Here is a 25678-nt window from a genome sequence, read left to right as displayed (position 1 = left end):
CCTGCCACAGGTGTTTAAGCATTTGTGTGTCTTCAACTGACGTGACTTTGAGACAGACCCTCTCCTTTTGTGGATGCATAACATGTTAGGAGGTGAAGCTCTTCACAGTTACTGTGTTGGAGTGTCACGGGCCTTGTGTTTTGGCCTTGCTAATCCCTCTTAGGAAATGAACATTTTATTTTGGGCATATAATCACTGCACCTGCAGAGCCTCAGGTGTGATCTCGCTCCTTTGCAAACTCCAGCATGCTCCTGAGATGCTGCCCAGAGCTGCAGTGCTCCCCGACATAGCATCACCTGCAGTGCCGGGGATCGAGATCCGTCCTGCCATGCCCTGTCCTCATCCCTGTGCCTCGATGACATTCAGGGTGAGTCTGAGGGAGAGCAGAGGGGCCAGCAAGGCCCCACTTGGTGCAAGGAGGAGAGCAGGAGCTGGAGGCACCGTGTTCCTGTGTGACCTGTGGGGAGACGCACATTGACCAGAAATTACCAAGGCTGGGAGATGCAGAGGGGAGCTAGGATGTTGGCAGACAAAAAGAAAGGAGCAGAGGGACTAAAATGAGGAATAGTATGGAGATGAAACCCTTCTCAGCTCCAATCTTACAGGGAGGGAAAAACTTTTTTATTTTTGATGTTTTTTGGATAAATATTGTTCTTTCTTGGAAAACACACAGCAAGATGTTTTGAGACAACTGGTTTATTTTCAATAAAACATTTCAGTCTCCCCTCTCCCTGATGTTTCTTTTTCTTTTGTTTTGCTTTCGTGGTTCAAAGCACAGTAGTACGGCACGTAAATTTACCAATGAAATAAATTTCTGCTGCGGGGTGCAAAGCTGGCTGCATCTGGCAGTGCGGATGTCACCACTCTTCTGTGGCCACGCTCAGGGATGCGGCCACATCTCTCAAAGTATATTAGTTCATTTAACTGACATAGGCATCGACATTTTAGAGGTACCATTATTTGGGATCCACAGGGTGAGATGAGGAGCAGGAGAGTCAGGGCCGTATGTCCATAGATAAAACTATTTGTGTCATTAAAAAAAAAAAAAAGCTTATTAAACTCCACTTCTATTCTCTGCAAAACTAAATTTTGAGGGGAGAAAAGAGTAATCTCAAATGTTAAAAAAAAAAAAAAAAAAAATCTGCTGTGGTATTCCTCATCCTGCTCTGTGCTGCTTTTCCCATGGCTTTAGAGGATGTGTGGTCCAAAAAGCCAATAAAGCCATTGAGCTAAGTGCTGCTGAGGGGCTGTGTGGCTCAGGAGCACTCAGCGCTTCGCTGCTCCAGGCGAGGAGGCGCGAGCCTTAGTATTTCTAAATGCATTAGAAATGTGTCCATTATTATTAGGCATTTACCAGCTATTAATCACAGCTGGTAACTTGATTTCCTCTAAATGTTTTGAGGCACCCTCTGATCTGGGCACCACCTGCTCAAAATTGAATACTGGAAAGGCAAGGCAAGCTCTGCAGCGTGTACCTCCTCCCATGGGTACAGATGGGCCACTGACAGGGCTGAGAGTTCCCTTATTTAAAGAAAATGTACTTTTTCATCTTAAAAAAAGTGTTTGTATTGATCTGTACACACACACAGAGACTCTGTCTTGCACAGCTGATTCATTCTCCTCTACCCTAATAGAGGACAAGTGGGGAAACCACGACCTGTATTGGGTAGGCACAGGGTCTCGTGTCTCCTCTCTTTGCAGGATCATCATTCACCGTCTTCATCTTCATGGCTTTGTGCTTCACCTGATGCCCTCACTCCCTGCACAGCCCATGCCCGGTAGCTCAGCCGTGCCCCTCCAATGCCGGAGCACAGAGGGTCATATCCCCATGGGTGTTTGTAACCTTCTTCAGGTGCATGTCCTAACCACCACATCATGATATTAGTGTGGGCACTGCCACCTCTTCCTACGGAGGTGATTTAAAATGTGACAGCAATGCCACATTTCAGGAGGGTACCAAGGGGGGATCAGAGAGGCCCAGATAGAGGTGACCTGGCACAAGGTGTATTCATTTTCCCCACCACAGCCCAGACACCGTGGTCCCAAGGAGACCTTTGTGCATCAGTGCAAGGATATATAACCACAATAACCCAGAGTCGAAATTGGCTTTGTTACTGAGGCACTTTTATTGCTGTAATGCTGTTAAAGGGCAGGATTGGTGCGGTGAGTAAACAGGCTCGTGCTGCGAGCGGGAAGGCCAGGGGGCTGGTGGGAGACCCCGTCCCTGCTGCCAGTGCCAGCTGGGGGGGTCCAGCACAGGTCCTGGGGGGCTGCAGGAGCATGGGTTGTTGCTGCTGAGCTAAGCCAGTGCTCCATGCTAACCCTGTCTCAATTCAGCCATACAGAAACCTGCAGTAGTGCTTCACACCAGTGTAAACCAGGAGTCCTTCTCCTGCAAGCAAAGTCAGCTCGCAGGAGGGCAGCGAGCACCACAGCCAGGTTTTTCCAGAGCCCTTGCCCTCTGCCAGGCTCGGCTCTGCACCTTTTAAAGCTGCCCCCAGGCCTCTTGGCTTGACCCACACATCCTGGATGCGACCGGTTGTGAGTCTCGGTCGCACCTTGTCTTAGTCATGGACCAACCGAGCCCCGCAGGCATTTCCAGCAAGCAGGGCCTCCGGGGACAGCCGCCCCAGGCACGCCAGCACCACGGGGACCATCACCAGAACCTCTTTCACCTGACGCCTCCAGCTTGGACATGAAGTTGAAAAGCCCTGAGAGAAACCAAAGCCATGTGCTGCCACCTCACCCCACCTCAGCCGAAATATCCCCACAGAAAGACATTAATGGTCAGCAGGAGAACAGCGTTAACATTGCAAACAGTCCTCCACAGGGGCTTTTCCTCGATGCTGGTGAGTCTCCGCTCCAGGGCGGCCTTCTCCTCCTGGGACAGAGTGCGTGCGGGGCCAGGGGACAGGCCGCAGAACCACAGGTAGAGCATTTTCCAGCAGGGAGGCCTGGGTGCTGTGAGAGATGGACAAAATGTTACTGCCGGGCTGGGACACGGCCCTCCCTCATCTGTGTGTCAGCCAGCCTGCGGGGCCTGGGGGCACTTCAGATGGGACAGAAGATGGAGATGGGAAGGGGAAGCAGTGAGCTCTGCCATGTACAGCACAGCCTGATTACTGCAGGTTGATTGCAACACCAGTTGTTAATTAATGGAGCTGTTCCCCTTCCTCCCCAACCCAGCTTCCTTCCACTTTCACATATTCCTGACAGCATGATGGTCCATTTAGAGATCTCCTGGCTTGTTTATTACACGTGACAGGCCAGGTGAAGTATGTGCTTTAATTGTCAGTCCTGTGCTGTGTATATTGCTCTGGCTGTTCTTTCCAAATATAACCTCTTTTTTTTTTTTTTTTTTTTTTTTTGAAAGGTAGAAGGCCTTGAAAACAAGGTGTTACCCAAGGAAAAAAATCTCATTAAACTGTCAGATCCTTTGTTCTGTATTTCCTTTCCCATCATTACTATTCACCAAATTACCAAGACATTTGTTTATAAAAATATGAGCCAGTTAAGTGAACTAGGAATTGATAAAAAATAATAAATAATGATGAACAGCTGCATTCAACTGAAACCCAAACTTACTCTAATGGGGAAAAAAATGAGATTTCTTTTATTTGTTCTCTTTTGTTTAGCTTGGCTGTAATTGGTACCAGTGTCCTTTGGCCTGACCAACAAAAGGAGGGAGTAGCAAAATCTTGTGTATGTGCCTTTCTTCTGAGTTCTGCTCTGTAACCTTGGAAGGTTAAGCTCAAAACCAGAAAGCTGGATTATTATTTTTTTCACTCTGAACAGAACTTGCACATGTAGCATTTCCTGCTACTCTTCGGACCATAATGCCATTTTGATGCAGGATATTACAGCAACGCTGAGTGAGTTTGGCCAGCACAGACCACACAGGGGCAAGGAGAAGGCATCTCGAGCACATGGACAAGGGCTTTATCTCCTGGCAGTGATGGGGACAGGAAGGGACACCATCTGTACGTGCTGATTACAGAGCCTGCCATGAGAGTGCTACTACTAGCTGCTGCTTTGGTTATGCTTGCAGGATCAATACAGATCTCCTCAAAGGCATCTTGGTGAGACAGAGAAATAGCTGCAGTGTCATGGCACAGAGCCCCAGTGCCAATGGGCCAGGGAGCAGGGTCTCAGCAGCACAGACCTCCACCCCCAGGGGGGCTGTTGTAGGTGGCTGTTGACCCCCATCTGAGGAGTCCATCCTGCCATCAGGTGTCCAGGCCTGAAGTGCCAAAATAACACTGCAGCCTGGGCAGGACTGCACCAGGGTAGTTCACATGGATAAATGACTTCATTGGGAAGAGGAGGAGAAACATTGTACTTAGTGGTGGGTTTTCTTGCTTTTCAAGAACAGTAGCTCCTTTGAGCCGTTCATATGATTGTGATGTGGAAGTAAATGCTAGCAGATACGTTGGGAAGACCAACAGCCACACTTCCATTCATCACATCTCTATAACTGGTATCCCCATAAGTACAAGTCATGGACTCCAGTGACTACAACAGGTGACCTCTCATGAGTTTTGGAGGGCACATGTGTGAGATCCTGGCTATGCATTCACATGCACATGAATGTGCTTGTCCACAGTCAGGCACCTACCTTCCTCCTCCTTATTGCCCAAATCTGCGCTTTCAAGCATGTCGCCCTCTCCATTGGCTGAGTTCATCTGTGCTGATTCGCTCTTGTAATTTCTCAGGTCAATGTCAGGTGATTTCTTGTGCCTTGTCCACCATGTCAGGCAAGCGAGCTGCAAAGAGAGATGGAGAACACACAGGTTATGGCCTGCCCGTCCCAAACTGGCATGTAAGTCATGGCCCTCTTTGGGGAGACAGGTCCAACATGGTGCTGGCAGAGGAGTTCTAAAGTGACATTTTTTCCCCTGCTTTTCCCTCATCTACCTTTTGTGCAGATACCCACACACTGGGGAAATTTAAAAAAAATAAAATAAAAAAAAATAAAAAGCTGGTATCATCCAGTTGGAGCTGGAAAGCTGAAAAAAATGAGTTAATCTAGTTTCGATCCATCTGTTTTTTGTTGTTGTTTTCTTTTGTTTTGTTGTTGTCATTCTGCTTAATCAGTTCCATCCCTGTCTCTACCAGAAACCTTTTAGCAGACACTGCGGAAGCAGACTCCTTTTTGCTCAGCTTACTGACATGAAATAATGATGAAGATCTGTGTCCAGAACAGCAGCCTTCCAACAGGGAAAGGGCAACAAAGTCAATTAAAAGGGGGAAAAGAAAGAGAGAGAAGGAATAAAAAATTAAGTTAAGATAACCCTCTCTGTTTATGGACAGCTACAGACAGCAATTGTACCCTCATCACAGGAAGATCAGCTGGGTGTTAGCATGCACCTATATGGCCATGGGGACACTGATATCTAAATGGCTCTGTGGGACATGGGGAGAGACTGGAGGATCTTGTGTCCCATCTCAGTTGCAGTTTAATAGGAGGAGAAAATCCAACATGAACATTAAACTCCACAGTTGAGACAATCTCACATCAAAGCAGAAACCTGCCCTTCCAAAGGAGCTTACCTCAGGGCTCTGGGTGGGACGAGCAGCAGTATTGTGTCTCTGCCCTGTGACTGCAACAGCACAGAGGGACAGAGCCATGGTGGAGATAAACAGGTCGCAGTTTGCAGCGAGGGCAATAACATGCATCAGACCAACAGGTGTAGTCGCAAGAAGAAAGGAATGGGCACACGCTGTAAGACTTGTCTGTACAAACGTCTCTTCCCTCTCTCTTTTTTTTTTCTTCATTTGTTGTGTTGGTGTTTTTATTTATGTTTAACTCCAGTTTTCTCTATTGGTCTAATACAAGACATTACCGTGCTCTGCATTGTCCTTTCAATGACAAGCCATGAAGGATGATCTGTTCTGGAAAGGCTTTTGTGGCTGCAATCTCCTCTGCTTTACAAAACTAGGATGTCTGAAACTCATGTCCTGGGGTAGGTCTGAACATCTTCTCCTCACTTAGCCACAGGAAGCACCCAGGGAGGGGTTCATCCTGCAAACCCCACAGCGCTCCTTTTGCCAGCTGTAGGTTAACCATCCCAGGGGGTGCAGGGCTTTAAATTCAAGCTGCAGCTGCTGCTTGTTTGGCCGACCATGCACGCTGAGCAGCTTGGTGGCACTTCCTAACTTCTGCATGCTGTGACCATGGCAAACAGCAAGGACTGCACTCATCAAACCCACACAAGGTTCACGGCCTGCCCTCCCACAGGATGGGACCAGGGCAGCGGGGCTGTGCTGCTGCTGACAGGCCAGGCAAAGTCGTGCGTTTGCCCGATGAGCGACTGCCTCCCTGCTCTGCCCCTATGGAGATGAATGTCTTGAACGGGTCACTTACAAAATAACGTGAGTTTAATTTTTGAATTTTACACACACAAATGTAGGCAGCAGTTTCCAGCTGACATAAAATGTTGCATAATTTCCAGAAGATTTATAGCTTTATTTAAATCATTTTCAACCAAGATGAGCATTGGGCAGGGCTAATCTTTCTTGTCATGATGTGCTAAATTGCTTTGATTTGATGATCCTCATCTTTCTCAAGGATTCTTTTCTCTTTTTTTTTTTTTTTTTTTTTTTTTTTTTAATCACTTAGAAAATGTCACTGGAACATAGCAAAGTTTCAGGGTACTAAAGCATCTGAGAAACTTTTTTTCCTTTCACTTCTCTTCCCATGTGTCACCGAGTGACTGTCACTTCACATCTCAGTGAAGCCTGCAGGGGCTGGAGTTTCCCTGGGGCTCAGACTCTGCCAGGTGGGAGCAATTCTCAGTTGAAAGCAGCATGGACACACAGGTAACCTCCTCACATCTCACCACCGAGCCACACAGAGCTGCTGCTTTGCCTGTGGCCAACCTGTTCAACAAGGCAAGCCACCACCCTAGAGGTGAAGCCTCGTGTTGTCTACAGCTCCTCAGCAGAGGTTACAAAACATTTTGCTCTCAGTGGCACCATGGGGTGCAGGGGGAGCACCAGCCTGCCCCGCTGCAGCACCTCTGCAGTGCACGGTGTGGGGCCAGGCCAGCCACAGCTGGTTCAGTTCTCCTGAGCTCTGCACCTGAAGGAGATGCTGAATCCAGACCTCAGCACACTGGGAAAACATCCCCAGCTCTGGAGCACATCAGCTGGAACTGCCTATCCATCAGCCTGTCAGCACGAACCCTGACCCCTGGGGACGTTACCTGCCTGCGTAGCTCTCTTTTTGTGGGCTGTTTCTTCCCCTTTTCACCCCCACATTCTCCTTGGACAAGGGAGTTTGCAATAACTCAGCAAAGTTTTTCTTTTGTTGTTTGTAAACTAGAATAAATCCTTCTGTTCCGAAATGCCATCTGGCACCTGACAGTTGTGTTTCAGTTTCACAGTCTCAAATTTAATTGTAAGCTCTTTTGCAGGGTTTTCAAGGACGGCGTGACACAATATGGACTACCTACAATGAAGACATATGAACTCTGGAGCATACCAAACAAATTCCTTGCATACTTGTTTTCCAGCACAGCATCAATCACCACAGGGATGGGAGAGTGTCCAAAACAGCCGGAGAAAATGCTACAGCTTGCAGTTCTTGGATTGTAATTCATTTAAAGCCAGGCACATTAGCTGTACCGCTCTAACATCAGATACAAATCTCTTTTCTCCTTTTGCTCATTTGCTATCTGAAAAGAATTGGGATTCAATATTTAAAGTTGTCCAGTGTAGATCTTCAGCTGATGTAAAGTGGCATAACTGTGCTCAGCAGCTGTTCCTGGTCTTTGAAGGCGATGAAGCTATGCTGATTTACATCTGCTGAAATCTGATCTATCACTATATTTCCTTGGCTTTTCTTTTGGTGGCTTGTTTTTTCTTTTCCTTTCACGTGACAAAATAAATGGTGTAATTTCTTGCCCTTATAAGGTGTCTTTCATCATTACTTCTCGAAGTGCTGCACAGATAAGGGCTGCCAGAACTAGCCCCACACAATGTTTATGGGTGGCTATCTGAGGCTCTCAAAGCGAGTTGTCCAGCACCTGGGACTGGGAAGGGCCAGAGCTTCAGGCAGCTCTGGCTAGGATGCCTGCTGCCCCTCAGCCACTGTCACGGTGACATAAAATATCTTCACTACAAGTTTGCTCACTTGCATGGCAAAACCCAGCAACTCGAGGTTGCTAATGGCCACACAAAATTCAGGTGCTAGCTTGGGTCCAGGGGGGCTGACACATCCATCCCAATTTCTACCTCCTGCTCTTCCTTCTCTCAGCCTTTCTGTCCTTGAACCATCTCAGAGTGGCCACAGAACATCTCATATCTCAGCATTCCCATAGCACCTCGGCAGGGCACCAAGGGAAAGCACACCACTATGGGTCACCGTCCAACCCTGTTGATGTGCTCAGGTCCAGGGAAAAAGTTGGGCTAGTCTGACCAAGGAAAAATGAAAGGTGCTGGTTTTAACACTGCCCACTCAGAGTCATGCCAGACACGCAGCAACCCAGCAATATTGGCACCTACTTCAGCTTCCCAAGGGTAGCTAATCACATCCTGTATGGTATTAAATATGGTTCATAAAATCCAGCTAGCTATGATATACAAAGCTTCTTTTGTCTAGCAAGTTAGGTTAGGCAGGCAAGTCCTTCTTAGGACTTGGTTCAAGTCTTGATAAATATGTTACATTTTTTTTCTAGGTTTTCATGCATCTACAAGACTTTTCTTCTCCCTCCTCCCCCAACACATGCACTCCTTAGAGCATGTTTTAACTGTTTTTATACCTCAGAGGTCAGAGTAAAAGCCTTCTGGTGCTGCGGCCAGTTTTTTCACTTTCTGAACTGTTGGTATGATGTTTGCTATTTGCCAGTTCTGTGTTAATGCATCTTATCTTGCTATTGCTGTGGGCAGGGAGCACTGAACACGTTTAGTTATCACAGGTCAGATGATGAGTGGAAACTCATTAAACCACAGTAATTAATTGCTGGCAACCATCTGGCCACCCCTGAGCAGTAGTGAACAACGTAAGCTGCAGAACTAATGGTGTCTTCTTGCCAGTATTTCTCTCTCCCATGTGGATCCTCTGATAGCTAATAAAAGATGAGACTTTATCTCAAAGCAGACACAAAGGCAGTCTCTCTCTCTCTCTGCCTCTCCTCTATCTGAGCACCTGCTTTCATGTAATCTTTAGGAGCTGGGTATCTTTGACACCACTAACATTCAATCAAACATTGATGGTGCTGGTTAATGCTTTACAAGTTATGAGGAAGCAACAGATAGAAAATGCTGTGACAGCATCACCCTCATTTCCTCATGCAGTTAGACAGGGGGGAAAAAAAAGGTCTTTTAAATCTATCCAGCAACCTTTGTTTGGAGGTAGATGGCAGTTTTGTTATATTGACAGCTGCTTTAAAACTTGGGACCGGGAAGAGTTGCTTTGAGGTTTTATTATATAAAGCCTCCCAACTCTGCACCATGTGAATGTGTTAAGTAAAAGAAAGTTGTGCCTGACTCAAAGTTATTAAATGTAATTGAGATCACATTGGGACAAAATGTTATTTTCCTAAATGCCCATGTTGCAAAAGATATTAATCTTGTTTGCCTGCAAGATTGATGCTGGCTCTGCTGAAACAGGGTATATGCTACAATTAGATATATTTAATTCCTCCTCAGCAGTGCTCCATAATATGATTTCCTCTCCTTCCCCCCTTCTTCTTTTCTTTCTATTCCAGCAGTGATGGGCTGTGGTGTCTGCCCAGCTCTAGGCACAGCATGGAAACTCGCACTCAATTTCAAGCACTCAGTGCCTCGGGAAGCATTAACACTATGAGACCTGGGGAACAGAAAGCTGAGGAGCAAGTGCTTCTTTGCAGCGCATGCTTTACACTCCACTTCTCAGCCATGGAAGGAAAAGAAAAGGACAGATTTCAGAGATTTTTGGAAACCAAACGGGGCTTCTGAGAAAAGTCACTTACCTTTTCTTCAGGGATTGGGGGGGTGCAGAGACTAACAAGGACAATGACAATGGCAGTGAGGACACAGAGGATGAGTGCAAAGTAGAGGTAGTGCAAGTCCTTTAGCACAGCTGGTCTTCTGTCCTCCTCACCGCAAGACGGTGTGCTATAAATAAACTCGATGATCATCCGAACGAGTCCAATAGCCAGCCCAACCACAAGGCCCCAGAAAGCACCCTGAGAAAAGGCAGACATAAAGAAGAGGTCACTGCATGTTACCCTTGGTTGAAGTTCCCTTTCTCTGCCTTTTTTTTTTTTTTAAATTCAGCTCTTTGATAGACCTGATGGCATCTTACACTGACATTCATTAAAGGAGGATGTTTTCAGTTTAAAATCCTCATTTTTCTCTTTCTACTCTTGAACATGGAATAGATAGAGCACAGACAATGCAAGAGTCTCCTCCTAGCAACAAGCCTCCAACTAGACTTCGAGGCATCCTCCCTAAAGTGTAGAACAACCTTGGCTTTTGTGATTTCAGAGGAGACTGCCAAGAAGCACCACTTGCAGTGGCTTCTTGGAAGCAAACACACATGCACTAGAGACTGGGCTAAGCTCCACTAATGCATGCCAGGAAAATTCTTTCTAATTGTCACACTTTAGCTGGACTGGCTCTGAATCTAAGGAATCTCCTAAGCTAGGTAGTGAAGGGAAAATTATTTATTTATTTTCTCAAATTAAATATGTGCATCAATTGGTGTTTTACATCCCACTTACCGGCTCATTAATTCTCTTGCAGAAGATTGCCAAGATAAAGAGAGCTGTGATCGGTGGAGCCAGGTAGCTGGTTATAGACTGAATGTAGTCAAAGAGCTGGCCACTGTTGGCTGACTGAATGATGGGGATCCAGAGAATACTGATGACTACCAGGATGAGGATAAAGACTCTGGAAGATGAGTATGAAATTGTATTAGCTCTATAGTTGGAGGAGTCTACCTGAAAATGAAATTTTGCAGCAAAATAAACTTACAATTGCTTTCAGAATTTCCTAAGAATAAAACCAGAGATCACTGTCAAGAGTAACATGGACACAAGTAAAGACAAAATCATTCTCCTTTAGAAGGTCAATTCAGTCAAATCCCGGGGTTGATTTCATGGATTTCAGAGTGAGCTGCGCTGGGACTTGCAGTCAACATGCACAAGAGATCCACAAGGGCCTGGTGACTCTCACCACGAGCTCGGTCAGTGCAAGCCCCTCATCTCCATGTGTCTTAGAGAGTGACATGATCTTCAGAGGACTTCCTCTTGGATGCAACAGAGGAAGATGGAAGCTGTGATCATTAGGAATTTTTCTGCCACCTCTCCAAGCAGATAACACGCTCAGTCTGGTGTCTTTGCCAAATTCCAACACATTCTCTGGTTATTAAAACTGCTTCTGGGATCTCAGGTGCATACTACAATCCTCCTTCATCTTGCATTGCATGTTGTAGAGGTTTGCCCATATTGCTGAACAGGAGGTATTTTCCCTTTCACTACTTCACAGCAGTGGAGCAAGCTATTGCCTGCATCCCTCACCTGTCCCAAAATGAAGTTTTGAAACTTCTTGCTAGCTTGTGACTGGAGAGGGAAACACAGTACAAACATACAGAAAGCAGCTTAAATTCTGCTATCAAGAGGAGAACTTTATATGCCCCTGATATAATGCAGTGCTAAAGCTTGCTCGTAAAGGGCACTATAACTTATCACAAAGATAGAGAGCTGGGAGGCCCAGCTCATCAAGCCTGCTCTTTTTCATGAAAAAGGAGCAACTGCAATGTATTGCTCCTGTCTGGTGCAAAAATAACGTGTTTTTAAAGACCTCTGGTGATGGTGACTCTAGAGTACCTTTGGTTTTTCTAAAATACAGATTTAAGGCAGTACTTATGCTAAGTTAAGAGAAGAGAGGGGTACTGATCTACTTAGCACAGTGTTTCTCTCTGACTACATCTATCTGAGGTGAAGCTGGACAAGGTAATGCTCTTTCCCATGCTGTGTTCCTCTTCTATGTTTTTGGCACCAGTTTTTTTTTAGTGGGTCCAGACTGAAGAATGTAAGTGCTGCGGTCAAAACAGATGATGACAGCAACAAGACACAAAGAAATGTAAGGACCTGCCCACAATCATCAGCTCCTGCTCTGAAGCCTTTTTGCGGATTCGCTGCCAGATGTCTATAACAAAGAGAGTGCTGCTGCTGTTGAAAATGGAGGTGAGGGAACTCATCAAGGCTGCCATCATCACTGCAATCATCAAACCCCGGAGCCCTGCAGGAGGAAAACATGGAAAAAAATCAGGACTAGACCCTTTGGATTCCCAGCACTCTTTTATCTTCCGGCTGGCTGGTAACTGCAGGAAGATTTCCTTATCTTTAGGATGGATAAGGGCAGTTTGATTCTACATACAGCCTGGTTCAAGCCCACCTCCACAAGTGTAAAGATTTCTCACCATCAGGCATGAGCTCAATCACAAGTTTGGGGTAGGCAATGTTGGAACAACCCACTGCTGCTCCACAGACCCTTCTACAGATGTCTGGGTCCACGCAGCCCACTTCATCTGTAGGATACAGGAAAATAACAAGAAGTCATGTAAACACTGTTGAACCATAGGACACATAACTCAAGGGAACAAATCTTGATGCCCTGTGTAGGTAAATATAAAATCAGAGGTGAAGCTGGAATGCAGCTAGAGCAAGTAGAGCTGAAGTATTTTTTTTATGTCCTAAAATAAAGGTGAAACTTTGAGATGACATATTGCAGTTCTGTTCAGGGTACTGACATAAGTCTCCTGGATGCTACGTAATTGTAGTCCTTGATGATTTGTTATTTGGGGGAACTGCAGAGCTTCCATGAGCCTGTCAGCTGGGTTGCCAATGATGCTGCAGGCTGATTTACTCCTATTTCATGAAGTCTGGAAGCACATGAGGCACTCTCCTCCAGGAGCAGTGTTTCTAACCAGGACATTCTCCCCAGGAAGTGGCATGCTCTGGAGGAATGAGCAATGACATTTCCTTGGGAGAAAACACGAGGGGAACTCTTGTTCTTCCGCAAAGGAGGGCTGTTTCACATAATCCACTGGGAACTGCATGAATCTGTGTGGGAGATTGCCAAGATTCTCACCAAATATACAATGGAAGTAATCCACAGAACCTAAAGGGCAACCTCAGTGCTTCATATATTTCTTGTCTTCGACTCCGTCTAGATAGATATACATAATGCCCACAGCATGGAGCTCTTTGTTCTCAGTGGTACAATCTGCCCCATTAGGATACCCCCACTAATTTCTTCTGCTGTGGGAGCACTGGAGGTGGAAGAAGGGCATGGGAACATCTGTGCACAACAGGAATATATACAAGTATACCTGCAAGACAGCGGAGTTTCTGAGGTGTAAAAGTGCTGAAGGACCTGTGTGGGATTAGTGCTCATACAAGGTGTAACGCCCTGTGGTGAGGAATATGGGAAGGCTCACCTGGGTAAAGAGCTCTGCTGATCATCCCTGGCATGACGATGAAAAACATAGGGAAGATTTTCAAATATCCTCCCAGCACTGATCCACCTTTGGCATGGGAGAGGTTCTTGGCAGAGAGCGACCTCTGGACTATCACCTGCAATTGGTCAGAAAGGGAGCGGGGAGTAAAGCCGGAGCACTGCAGAGAGAGCAGGATCCATCTCTCCTCTTGTTCTCATGGATGACTTTCATGCGACAGGATCCCAGAGTGTTTTGCATGCCAATGGCAACTTTCCCATCTCGGTTGACTGCAGCCTGCTGCCACTGCTCAGAGCTCAGTGTACAGGCTATGGCAGAGGGCAGCATGGAAATTTCCTTTAGAGGAATCATTTCGCCCTTGACTGAAGTGAAGCCACCTTGAGGACTGGGGACAGCAGTTACACAGCAGCAAGAGACAAGGAATGAAGCAGACAAGGATGTTTTGGTAAAAGTTCAGTGGTGGGTTTTGGTGATTATCCCACCTTGAACAACGAAAGCACAGTTTCTTAAGAAACAAATACAGTTCTCCCTGTTGTAACTTGGATATGGATAAGAAACGTGAGACCTGCTGGAATATGAGCAGCTTGTCTGGAGGTCTGCACAAGGTCACTGCAGAACCAGCTCCAGCTCCCTGTTTTTGTAACCTCATTGCACAAACTGCATGCAGACCCCCAGTACTCACCAGCCCACAGCAGGATAAAGACATGAAAATAATCTGCTCACCCACCCTAAAAAGCGCACAAAAGTAGCAGCTTGCTGAGAAGGTGGAAGGAGAGAACTATTCAGGTTTAGTCCAGTAACAGAGGCAGTGACTCCTGCACAGCAAGACACAGTCATGTTTCAACTCACAGATCTACAAAGTGAGGAGTGGGTTGGAAAGAACATTGCAGTGGGGTGCCTGAGAGGGAAAGGTTTTCTTTACCTGATCAGTGCACCAGCACCAAAGAGCTAGCACGGAGAGGCCAAATATAAGTCCAGGCCAAGGAATGTCACCTGTGACTGGGTCCCTGAACAAATGGAAGGCATCTGCACGTGGGAGGTGACAGGTCGTGTTTGGGACTATCACCTTTGGAATCGCTGTGCTGTATTTCTCCTTCAGGCCTTCATACCAGCCAACTTTTTCAAATCCTGAAAAGAAAATACCAATGATTTAATGTTATTTCCTTATCTGAGTCTGATGATTGCTTTTCTTTGCACCTATCTTCCTCTCATCTCCTTTCTTTTCATTCCACCCTCACTTTTGGAAGTCAAAGTGTGTACAGGAGTAAGCTGGATTTTGCCCAGAGTCCTTGTGGTTTGAACAGCACATCCTGGAAGAGGATCAATGCAGGAAAAACTGTCACCCGAATCCTCACAGTGTGCTCAGCATCTAGCCTTTGCCAATACACCTTCCGAGAACTGGAGCAGGAAGGTATGCAATTAAACAGGATATATCCGTATTTCTGTTTGCCAAGGAGGCTTAAAGCAAAGACCAATGATGGTCAGTTCCTTGTTATTTTTTTATAATTCTCAGTTACGCCCAGGTGAATCCACAGTAATCCACAAAGTCAACAAGGAAAGTCAGCAGAGTTACTCTGAATTTACATGAGCATAGTGAGAGCTGAATTTGTCCCTGGGGATGCAGTTTTGCAAGCTTGTTGGCAGCTCCAGATACGCTCCAACTGGCAAGATGAACTTATCCAGGACATCACCACCATACAGTTAGTGCAAAGGACAAAGCAAGTCTGGTTTGTTGGTGAATGAGAGTTGTACCAGCACCACTTCTGTGAATGATTGAAACTCATTTCTGCACTATACCTGAAAGGGTGAGGTGAGGTACCCCAATAAGGTCTAACGACCTTGGGATCATTAAACTAGTGTATGATGTCCCTGCAGATTCCCCTTACCTATGAACATGAGGACCAAAGCTCCCAGTATCATGATCAGGGTCTGCAGCGCATCTGTGTATATCACAGCTGTTAAACCACCTGTTAGGAAAAACAGTGAGAAAACAGTGTCCCTGCGTACATAGAAACGGGTATTCCACCTGGAAAAAGGCTTTCCTTGGCCCCAGCTCTGTGATTTCAGAACAGATCCACTGGGAAAAGCTGGTACTGGGCTGGACCCCAGGACACAAGCCCTCCCAGGAAGAACATGGTAAGGGGCTTGCCCATAGCTTATAGTGTTTATTTTAAAATTTGTTATTTACCAGCTATGGTGTAGACGGCAGTCACTGCTAGCAAGACTACAGTGGACAAGTAGAGGTTCCAGCCCAAAGAGATTTGGATGAACAATGCTCCAGAAAAAATGTCTGTCTGGAAAATAAATTCATAATAATAATAATTATAATAAAAGTCTGATGTTAGCTCTGCTTTGTGTAAGTGCAATCTCATAGAGCAGCCTGCAGCCCTCTGCAGATGAAAGCGTTGACAAGCTTCACTGACAGTGAAGCCACCCATGGTGAGCAGCATCCCATGTCATGGGGACATCAAACCTGTGCCCATGTATCCACAGAAGGAAAGGTGGAAATAGCACAGACCATGCTCTGCCCATCACCATGTCCTGGTGGCCAGGAGTCACTCTCAGCTTGGAAGACCTCTGTAAAGTGTCACTGCTGTCTTGTACCATGTTTTATTTATCTGAAAAGGTCATCAACCTGCTTTTCTACTTACACTGTTCAGCATTAAAATGATTCCAGTAAAACAGGTTATACCTGCTGAGGACCTCCTTAGAAATATAGCAACCCCTACCACCTCTGTTTTGTTTGGACCTTCTGCCTGGGAGAGTGAAACCAGAAACTGAGTGAAACCCAGAATTATACAGATAGCATCGTTCAGATGTGGAAGGTGATACGGGAGATGTGTATGTGTTGGGAAATCAATCTGAAGAACACTTGTACACCTGGTATGGGGTGAGGTACAGGCAAAGACATTTGTAAAACAAGACAGAAGGGATGGGACAAGATTTCTCTTTGCTGTGCCCCAAATAAGCAAGTATCCAGTGTTGTTCCTGATCTCTGTGACCCCGAGATGGGACAACCACTACCAGGGCACTACAGGAGCCAGCAAGTCTTCTGGTCTTTGACTTCCCAGCAGGAAATGCAACCAGCTCTGTAGCTACACAGGTTGAGTCCTTTGACAGCACTGTTTATTGAGATCTCTGCTTTTCTTTGCAAACAGGGAGGACTCTGCAATGACCTAGCTGCTAACTTACACCTGGGCAAAATGCACAGGAAGAAAAATCCTTCTTGTAACCAACTGCTGGCTGTCCAGCCAGCCGCTAAATGAGCTCTCTACAAACAAAGGCACTGCTTAATAGAAAGCACCTGTCATGCCCATAAACTGCGCCAGCCACATCCGTCAGCCACGTGTGAATTAGCTGCATGGAGGAGAAACCACTGAGATGAAACAGCAATGACTGGGGCCAGGGTCCTGCCCTGAAAGGCATTGGCAAATTCTGCTCTGCTGAAGGTCATTTTGAAATATTGGTCTTTTTCCACATTGTGCATTGAGTGTGTAGCTGTGCACACTGTTGTGCTATTGCAGGAGAGACTTTCCATTTGTCCAGTTTTGCTCCAGACATCTCTTTCCTAGACGTCGTCCTGAGAAATGCTCCAACTGCAGAGAGCAAAGCTCCTGGGGGCAGTGGTGGCAGCAAGGGGCAAGCAACATGACCAACAATTGGCCATTAGAGGATGAAATCTATCCCATGCACCCAGCCCTGAGCCATCTTCCAGTGCACCCCCCAGGAACTGAGAAGTAATAAGCCTGGGGGACGGACACTGAGGCCGGCTGCAAAAGGCACATGGGTGCCTCATCTTCATTCAAAATCTTCTAAGGCAATTTGACGTCTAAATACTTCAATGGAGTCTAGTCAAAACTGGCCAAAACAAAAATTTTCAGTCCCTGTAATGGGCTTTGAAATACAGTCCTGTCCCTCCAAGGGCACGGGTAGTTCTTATCAAATCTCTGAACATATGTTCTACCTCTTTATTAATGGCATTTAAATGAAATGAAATACCCAACAGCTTACCTTGCATTTTAACTACCAACAGGGTACAACACTGCAAGCAATCCAGAAAGGATAATGAGTTTTGTCTTAAGCTAGAACCTACCCCTTTTGCTATACCCTCCTTATACAACACAAGTGACAGAGAGAGAGAGGAATAACATCCCTAATGCTGAAAACTCAACAAGAACAATAGCAAACTAATCACTAGGACTATGCAGATTTATGATCATTTAAGAGGATTTCATATCTACAGGATGTAACCAGCCAGATGCTCAGATGGCGTAATGCTGCAGTTCCCCTGTCTAAATTACCAAAGGTTTGACTTGATGGAAGGGAAAAGGCAGGTTGTGGTACTTACACCATCTAGTAATTAGCTGCTATATCCCTGTAAAGTTCTCCCTGTGCATTGCTCCTTAATGAGTACTCTCTCTCTCAAGGTAAATCTCCATGATCAATGCAGAGGCAGGTATTTACTTAAGCAAAGAAGCACAAAATACACTGATATTGTTTCTGGTAGCTGAGCTGGTCCTTCGAAGGACATCTGAGCTATCTCTGCATTGTGCCAGGATGCCCTACCCCTGCCCTAGCCACAAAGGTTGTGTTCAATTGGATACATACGGATATCTTGGTGAATATATAGAGAATGAGGGACAGTACAGACATGTAGATTTGTATCCTCTGCCCTCCAAATCTCTTCTGCAGGTACTCAGGCATGGTGACCACTCCAGCTGCGATGTAAACAGGCACAAAGATCCAGCCAAGAGCCAGGAGTGCCCAGGTAGCCTGATAAAGAGACAGAGAAAATAAAGGCACGTGATTCAACACAAGAACACAATTCTCATCTTCCCTTTCAGTGGACAACTTAAGAAAGGAGTGTGTGGTGCCATGCAATGTATTTGGGAAGTACTTGGATTTTTTGTCCCTACTCAGAAGATGAAAAGACAAATGAAAGCATTATCACAATATATTTAAAAGTTTCTGAGGTTTTCCTCTTACACCCCATGCTTCTTTGTCACAGGTGGCATATCCATTCCTTATCTGAATCTTTTGGGCAAGATGGTGTATTCTGTTGCTCTGGGTCTCTAAAGATGATGTTGTATTTGGTGGCCTTTGAAATCACTGACTCTGTGGCAGTGAATAGTTAAGTGATTCAGAGAAGGATTGAAGCATCTGTTTGTTGCTTGATTAGCAAGTGATGAGGCTGAGGCAGCAGCCTCCCTGCAGAGCATAAAAATAAGCAACAGCAAGACTCTGCTGGGATGTTCTCCTTTCAGGCTGAAGCAGATCTGCTTCTGTTGCGGGTAGATAAAGGGGCAGTTCAGTTGTTTTGCCACAGGTGAAGAGTCTTAAAGGCATCGTGTATTTCCTTTCTGAAACCCAGCAAAAGCCCAGAACGGAGATCCAGAACATAAATAAAAGCCACTGGGTTACCAGACCTCACTTCCTGAATGTTCTGGACATTACCTTTCTTCCAAGTACCCTCCATTAGTCCAGATTTTACTTTGATTGGTTATTTAAGTTATCAGAAATGAAACTGAGCCCTGGGGACAGAGGTTGAGCGTGATTGAAGAGAACAGCCGTGGTTCCTGCAGTGGCAGAGATTGGCTTAGGTAAAAGATGCCCATATGATCCCTGCAGCTGAGTGATGTCCCTTGCCGAAGGGAGAGAATAATGGCATATCCTAAGGTCCCTTTCCAATCTGAAAGAAATGAATCTAAACTCATGAAGCTAGATTTGTCCTGACATACAATCTTGTCTTCATGGGCTTCTAAAATTACTTGAATAGATTTACTTAAAATACAGTGATATGTCTTACATGCACCAGCCTGAAAGCAGGCTCAGGTTTCTTCACAAAGGACTTGAAGGTGATCTTAAGGGTTTAAAAAAAAATAAATAGCTGCAGTGAATAGATATCCCAGGAAAGAGCCTTTGGTGGGCTGGGCCCTGCCTGTGCTTGGCAAGTATCCGGCACTATTAGCAGGCTCTGCTGATACAGACAAGAGATTTAGAGTTAGGTGAGTGATGTTTATTGTGAGGCTGGCACTAATCTCACTCCTCATCACTGCAGCTGAGAAATTTCATTAGCATCACACACAAAGGGCCTGGTTTTCATGCTCTGTGTGGTGTCAGTGGCAATTTTCCAGGGCATTTCAATAGGGCAGAATGAGACTTGCCTTCGCACCCAGATGTTCACCCCAGAGACGTCACATTTTGGCAGCTGACAGGTGAATGCAGTGTTGCCAATTCTCATGGTTTTGCATTGAATTTAGGAGTACATGCTGTGTTTTTTTGTTTTGTTTTGTTTTGTTTTGTTTGTTTGTTTGTTTTTTTCAAAGTTCCTGTTCCCGGAATCCTGTGATTATCCAACTACATTTTCAGCATCTATTATCTTTTAATCTTGATGAGTGGTGACTAAAGCTTAAAAATATAGCCATACGCTTCCAGGAAGGTCAAAGAGCATCTAAGTGGATTCCACTTAAAACTAAAATAAAGACTTCATGTTTCTTAGGCTGTCTCAATTTCTGGAGGCTTCCCTTCTGAGGTTTGAGAACCTGGAGTTGCTGATACCAGTAGCATCAGGTTTTGGAGATGAACCCACAGTCCTTTGTAAACAGTGATGTTTTAGTTGACAAAATAACAGGCTCTTACATTCCACTCAAAGCCCCCAACAGCAAGGCCCCCAGCTGCTCCAGTGCCCGCCAGGCCAATGAGTAAGCCACTGCCCACATTGCTGGACATCAGAGATGCTCCGATCTGAAACACACAGCACAGGCACAGAACACAGAAAGTCATCCCAAGGAATTTCTCTATTAGCCCAAGCACTTTCCCCAGGTGCTCCCTTTCCCCAGGATGTCATCTCCTTGCAGGTAGGTGGCTGGGTGTTACTGGAGAGTTGGGTTTTCCTCCCCGAGAATCAGGGTTTGCTTTGGCAAGGGTTCTCCTGAGATAAATGTCTGCTCTGGGGGAAACGGATGGGTGAGGGAAGCCTGGTGGCAGCCACAGATACCTCAGTGTCTATGAAATGTGATGGATTTCTCAATTCCCTTGGTACACAGCCAGCAATGTGCAACCTTGTTGACCCTTTAGGCTTTACCTCTTCACAGCTTGCAGACATCCCAGCCTCTTTTAAGTCCTGCACTGAACAAGCATGTGGTGGTTTACAAGGCCACGGCGACATGACCACCCTCTTGAAGCTCCTCCTAACACAAGATGTTCCTGAACAGTAGCAGGGACAATGTTGGCAACATGTAGTCCTTTGTGTTTGTTGTGTACACATAGGTTCAAAGATATTCAGCCCTGCAGTAGGCTGGAAAATACTAATTCTTCAGGTTAACTTTGATGCTGTCCCTACCATGGCTCATTGACACCCTAATTGGAAGAATGCAAGCTCCAAGGCAATTTAAACTGGGCAAAGACTATATGACTTAATTAATACTTTAATTTGGCACAAAGCCTCACCTCCCTTCTGTATGCCAATGCCAAATCCCTCTCAGGGTCAAACGAGATGTTACCTAAAGTACAAGTCGAGCCCTTTTCTCTCCAGAGGAACTTTGCTTTCAGCTACGTCTCCTGTGAGGAATTTTTCTCTTAGCACTGCTAAACTTGAAACAAAGACTGATGGAATTTGATCCGCTTCTCACCTCTGAGCAAGGTAAAACATTAATATGGCATGAACACCCACACTGAATCCTGCCAACAGCTCTGCCTTCGTGTCTGTCAAAGAAAACTCCTGATTAGAGAGCTGGCTGCTGCAACATGAGTTTGCAACTTAGGTAGGGAGTGGTGTTCTCAAGAACTGTAATCTGTTTTCCTGATATCTATATCAGACACAAAAATACAGAAGATGATATATTGTACAGGAGCAGCAATGTAACATCAGGGTTTATCTGAGGCTAACACAAAAGAGACCTGTCACCCCTGTAAAAAGAAATAGTACATATAAGCCAGTCGTGTACTCAAGGTGAAGGCCACGAGGAACTGAGCCTGCAAGAAGTGCTGCAGAGTTGGCTCTCTACCTGGACAAACAACATAAAAAGTGAACAGTATTAGAGGTTGCTATGGACCTAGGACTGTAAATCAAAAGAGCCAAGAGCCAACCTGTACCCAGAGGATTCTGTGGCCACCTGTGGTTGGAGCAAAAAGAAATAAGAATTAAAAAAAAAAAAAAAAGAAGAAGAAGAATATTGTTGGGTGAAAAATACTCCATTTTACTGTTTTTTAATTATTCCCCTCCTAATTAGAAAAAAGCATCAAGTTGTGCATTTTCTTTAAATGTCACTTGGCTGAGCAAAAGTGTAAAGAATGTTTAAGAAATAACATATTTGAGAGACAGATGTATCTCTGATGGAAAAGGCTGAAAATTTAGCCTAGTGAATTTATGGGCAACACACATGCAAAGAAAAAAAAAAAAAAAAAAGGGAAAAAAAACAACAGTGTTTTGGTTGAGAAGTGCATTCTGCTACTCATGACTCACTAGAAAGATATATAGTGCTGGAGTTTGGCATTGGCTGAGAAGGATATTTATTCCTGTGGCATTTTTATTCCTTTCAAACTTTAAATTATCTTTATATGTACCTTTCACTCCCAAGAAAAGATGCCTTCAATAGATTTTTTTTCTTCATAGTGAAGATTTATACTTTGGTGGTTTGAAGTTTATATCCTTTACATCGTTTGTCAATAATCTCGACTTTACTCTAAATAGTAAGGGCTCAGAAAGTCTTGGGCTTTGGGATTATTTTTTCTTCAGTCTCTAAATGCTTTTTTCACTGGAAAGCACATTCCTAGATTACCTAATGCTGTCTTGGCTTTGGGGACAATGGAATCTTTGGTGAGTTGGGGCCAAACACAACTAGGCAGTCAGAGCTCTTCCACATCTACCAGCATGGACATTTTTATTGCTTACTTTAGCAGAGAAATTTAAAGATGAGAAACAACTGAAGATGCTGAACTATCTTTTTGGTCTGGTAGCACTATATTGCAGCTCCCTGGCAAAGTTGCCTGGGATGATTTCTGGTGGATTCTCTTTGTCACAGGGGCACAGAAAGTGTATGGATGGGATCCCCACACAAGGCCTGCCCTCCTTAAATAGAGAATTACTTTCAAACCATGAAAAACAGAGGGATGCATTTCACTTACAGGCCACCAGGTCATGGATCGTCCAGCAAGGAAATAACCTCCAATGGTTCCCCGGCTTGCCCGTATTGACGACTGGAAACACAGGAGAAAGAAAAAGCTTTTTCTCCATTCACCCACCCTCAGGTCAGACCCAACGCTCATCCCAGCAGCCTTGAAACACTCTGCCATTCCTTTCCAGCAGCCCTTTGCTTGTGTGCTTCTGCCTCTCTTCCTGCAGGCTTCTGGTAATATAGGTTTGGAAAGAAGCCACTAGTACTTATTTAATGTCTTCTTCTTGAATGTACACATTGGGAAGGAGAAAAACACTGTAGATCTCTATAAAAGAGGCCTACACAAAGCAACATGAACTTATAATTGATAACAACTTTTCCAAAGCTTTTATCATCCTGTTTCAGTCTTCCCACCCCCATCCCCAGCTTTCCCCTTGCCCTGGTCTCCCGCCCATGACTACTTTGCAGCACAGGAGGCAGGCACCTTCCTCAGGACAAGCACCAAAGCTGTCCGCATGTGGGGATGGAGACTCACAGATATCGCCTCCCCGACCTGCTCAGCAGGGCCTGGGATAACGGTGTGTGCAGGGGATGCCTTTTGCAGGCAGACACCTTTGTACCCAGCAGGGGAGTGGGGAGGGTCAAATGCTTGCAGACCTAACCCCTGTAACTTCAGGGACTCACCCATATCCCAACAGCGAGGACAAAGACGAAGTAAAAGACCACCACGATGATGTCTGCCACCCCAAAGACTGCCTTCGTCTCCCCTGGCAGCGCAGGCGGCTCCGTGGTGGCTGGGGTGGGCTGGCTCATGGCTGCGAGAGAACTGCTGATTTTCTCTTTCACACTGGACTTTGGCGCACGTTCGTCTTCATCGCTTCCCTTGTAATAATTAACAAGGTGGAGAAGGTGTGAGTGGGGAGCCCCGTGTTGCGGAGAGGCCCGACGGGCGGTCAGCAGGCAGGGAGGACACATTAAGCTGTGCATTCACTGCACAGATAGCAACAGGGGGAAAGACAGGAGAGGAGACAGCTGAGCCTTCTCGGCAGGCTCCTTGGCAGCAGCAAAGGAGTTAAGCTGCTTGCGTGACAAGCAGAGTAGCTGCCAGGTCCCCTGCGTGACACCAGGAAAGCTGCAACAGCAGCAGGAGCAGCAGCTGTCTTGGGCCACAGACAGGTAGGAGGGGGCCATGCCCCATGCAGTGACAAGCTGTGAGCCACCAGACCCTCCTCCCTGTCCTGGCACAGCAGGGCCATTCCCCAGCTCTGTGGGATGTCTCGCTCTTCACCCTGTGACACTCAGGGTGGGTAGAACCTGTGCCTCCACCTCCCTCTGCTCTGGGACCCTGCTTAGAAGCACCGGGGGGAGGCCACGAAGGTCCCTGTGGGTGCTCGAGTTGATGGTCAAAACACAAGTGCTGGGGACAGGCAGATGGACGCAGCCCTGCAGGAGCAATCCCCCGAGCCTGGAAGACTGTGGGGTGGGGAAACTGTTCTTTCCCCCATCTCATCTCTGCCATGCTCAGATGTGGCTGCAAAGGTTCCTCCTGCCCCTGCCTGCAGCTGTCTAGCACCGCCAGCCCTCCGAGTCAGGGAGCGTGTCAAGCCACCCCCCTACTCCCTTGGGACAGCTCTGGGGGGGCTGCCCAAGGCTCCTTCTAGGGCCGCAAAGCTGCTGTGGAGCTGAAGCTGGCACAAGCCTTCTCCTGGCAGTCCCCAAACCTCAAAGCAGAACCATCTCTCACCACCCCGCCATGTTCTCTGCTGTCCATTGCTGCCTCCTCCCCATGAAATATCAAGTGGGACATTTTAAAGTTATGCAAGCTTCATTTGCACTTGATTGCGAGAGAAGCATCAAACCCACTCTCTCATTTTGTTTTATCCCCATCTCTCCCAGTGTTTCCTTGCAAATGCTGGCTACCTACTTGCTAATTAATTGCACTGCTAACGGACGGCCCCTGTCCTCCCCCGCTCCTGAGTCTGAAGCTCTCTGGGAGCGGTGCCTCCCCATAGTCTCATTATCCACAAGAGGCTTTTCAAGACTGAAATGTTTCAACAAGCTGAAGGAAAGTTACCAGAAATTAAATATCTGGAAGCCTAAATCCCCTGGTGCAAACAGGCAGCTCTCTGCGCACAGTGCTGATTTACACTCACCCACACACTTCCCTCTTAACATCACAGCACCCAAAAGCAAAAAAAAACAGTCTCTTAATCTTGAAATTCATCAAATTCCTGACCATGAATCAAACAAAACCAGTATCTCCTGTCTTCCCAAAGCAGAAATCCTACTCTCTGTGGGGGTACCCAACCCAACCCCTTTCACCCCACCATCCCAAGGCCCTGAACCAGCACCAATTAACACAGGCAAGCACTTGAAAGCTTGCGCCCTGAAAAGTAAGTACACCTTGCAAGCCATTCCCGGCAGCTCCAAGGTACCACAAGCCATCTGAACCAACAAGCATGACACTGACTTCTGCCTGAAGGACCCTGCCAAGTGTTATTTCGCTGAATGCACCATCCCAGGCTGTAAGGGCTGACCCTTTGCTAGTGCAGCAGGGTAGGACTGCACCGCCTGCATCTCCATTGAGGATCATACCTTGAGCCTGTCTGCAGCTGTGCTCTTCTCCTCTTCAGGGCAGTCCTGTGACCCTCCTGTTGCTGGTCCTGCTCATGCACTGCTCCGTGGGGCTGGCCGTGGAGGTGTGCCCCTCCACGCCCCCAGGGACACCCATCCCTGTCCCTGCCCCAGCCGAGGGGATGACACATCCCAGTGACGTTTGTGTGGCTCCTGGCCCCGCTGCAGGAACCCCGGGTGAGGAGCGGGTGCATGGTGCGAGGTGCATAGCTCTGGCAGCCCCAGCAGCAGGGCAGCGCTTATCTCCTGCTCACCATGCTCTTAAGTCAACATTGGCAGGCATTCACCCCTGGGAGATGTGGCACTCCTTGCCCTGGGAATGGATGGGGCGGAGGAGGAATTCAGGTGCCCAGGAAACAATAAATATTCAACACAGTGATGAACAAACAAGAAGGCATTGGAGTGAAAGCTATTACAGCAGCAGAAGCCCGGCGGGTGCCAGCAGGCAGGTCTCTATTGATTCTGGGGGGGGCAAATTCGT

The 25678-nt window shown here is 46.4% G+C and overlaps 1 protein-coding gene across 1 annotated transcript; it reads right to left on the bottom strand.

Moving 5' to 3' along the window:
- Nucleotides 1-2102: 2102 nt before the first annotated feature.
- SLC5A9 (solute carrier family 5 member 9) lies at nt 2103-25471 on the bottom strand. Its single transcript, XM_084527649.1, has 15 exons — nt 25159-25471; nt 23248-23445; nt 22574-22645; nt 20087-20191; nt 18056-18220; nt 15636-15741; nt 15334-15414; nt 14370-14575; nt 13430-13565; nt 12410-12517; nt 12078-12228; nt 10707-10875; nt 9954-10169; nt 4616-4763; nt 2103-2961 (listed from the first exon to the last, which is right to left on the bottom strand). The coding sequence occupies exons 2-15, from the start codon at nt 23374-23376 to the stop codon at nt 2753-2755; spliced, it is 2001 nt and encodes a 666-aa protein (XP_084383775.1). The 5' UTR covers nt 23377-23445; nt 25159-25471; the 3' UTR covers nt 2103-2752.
- Nucleotides 25472-25678: the final 207 nt, after the last annotated feature.

The sequence above is a fragment of the Aythya ferina genome (genome assembly GCF_964211825.1).
Source record: "Aythya ferina genome assembly, chromosome: 8".
In the NCBI taxonomy this organism is placed as follows: Eukaryota; Metazoa; Chordata; class Aves; order Anseriformes; family Anatidae; genus Aythya; species Aythya ferina.
The sequence above is the reverse complement of the archived record's forward strand: the minus strand, read 5'-3'. Positions and strand labels throughout refer to the sequence as shown.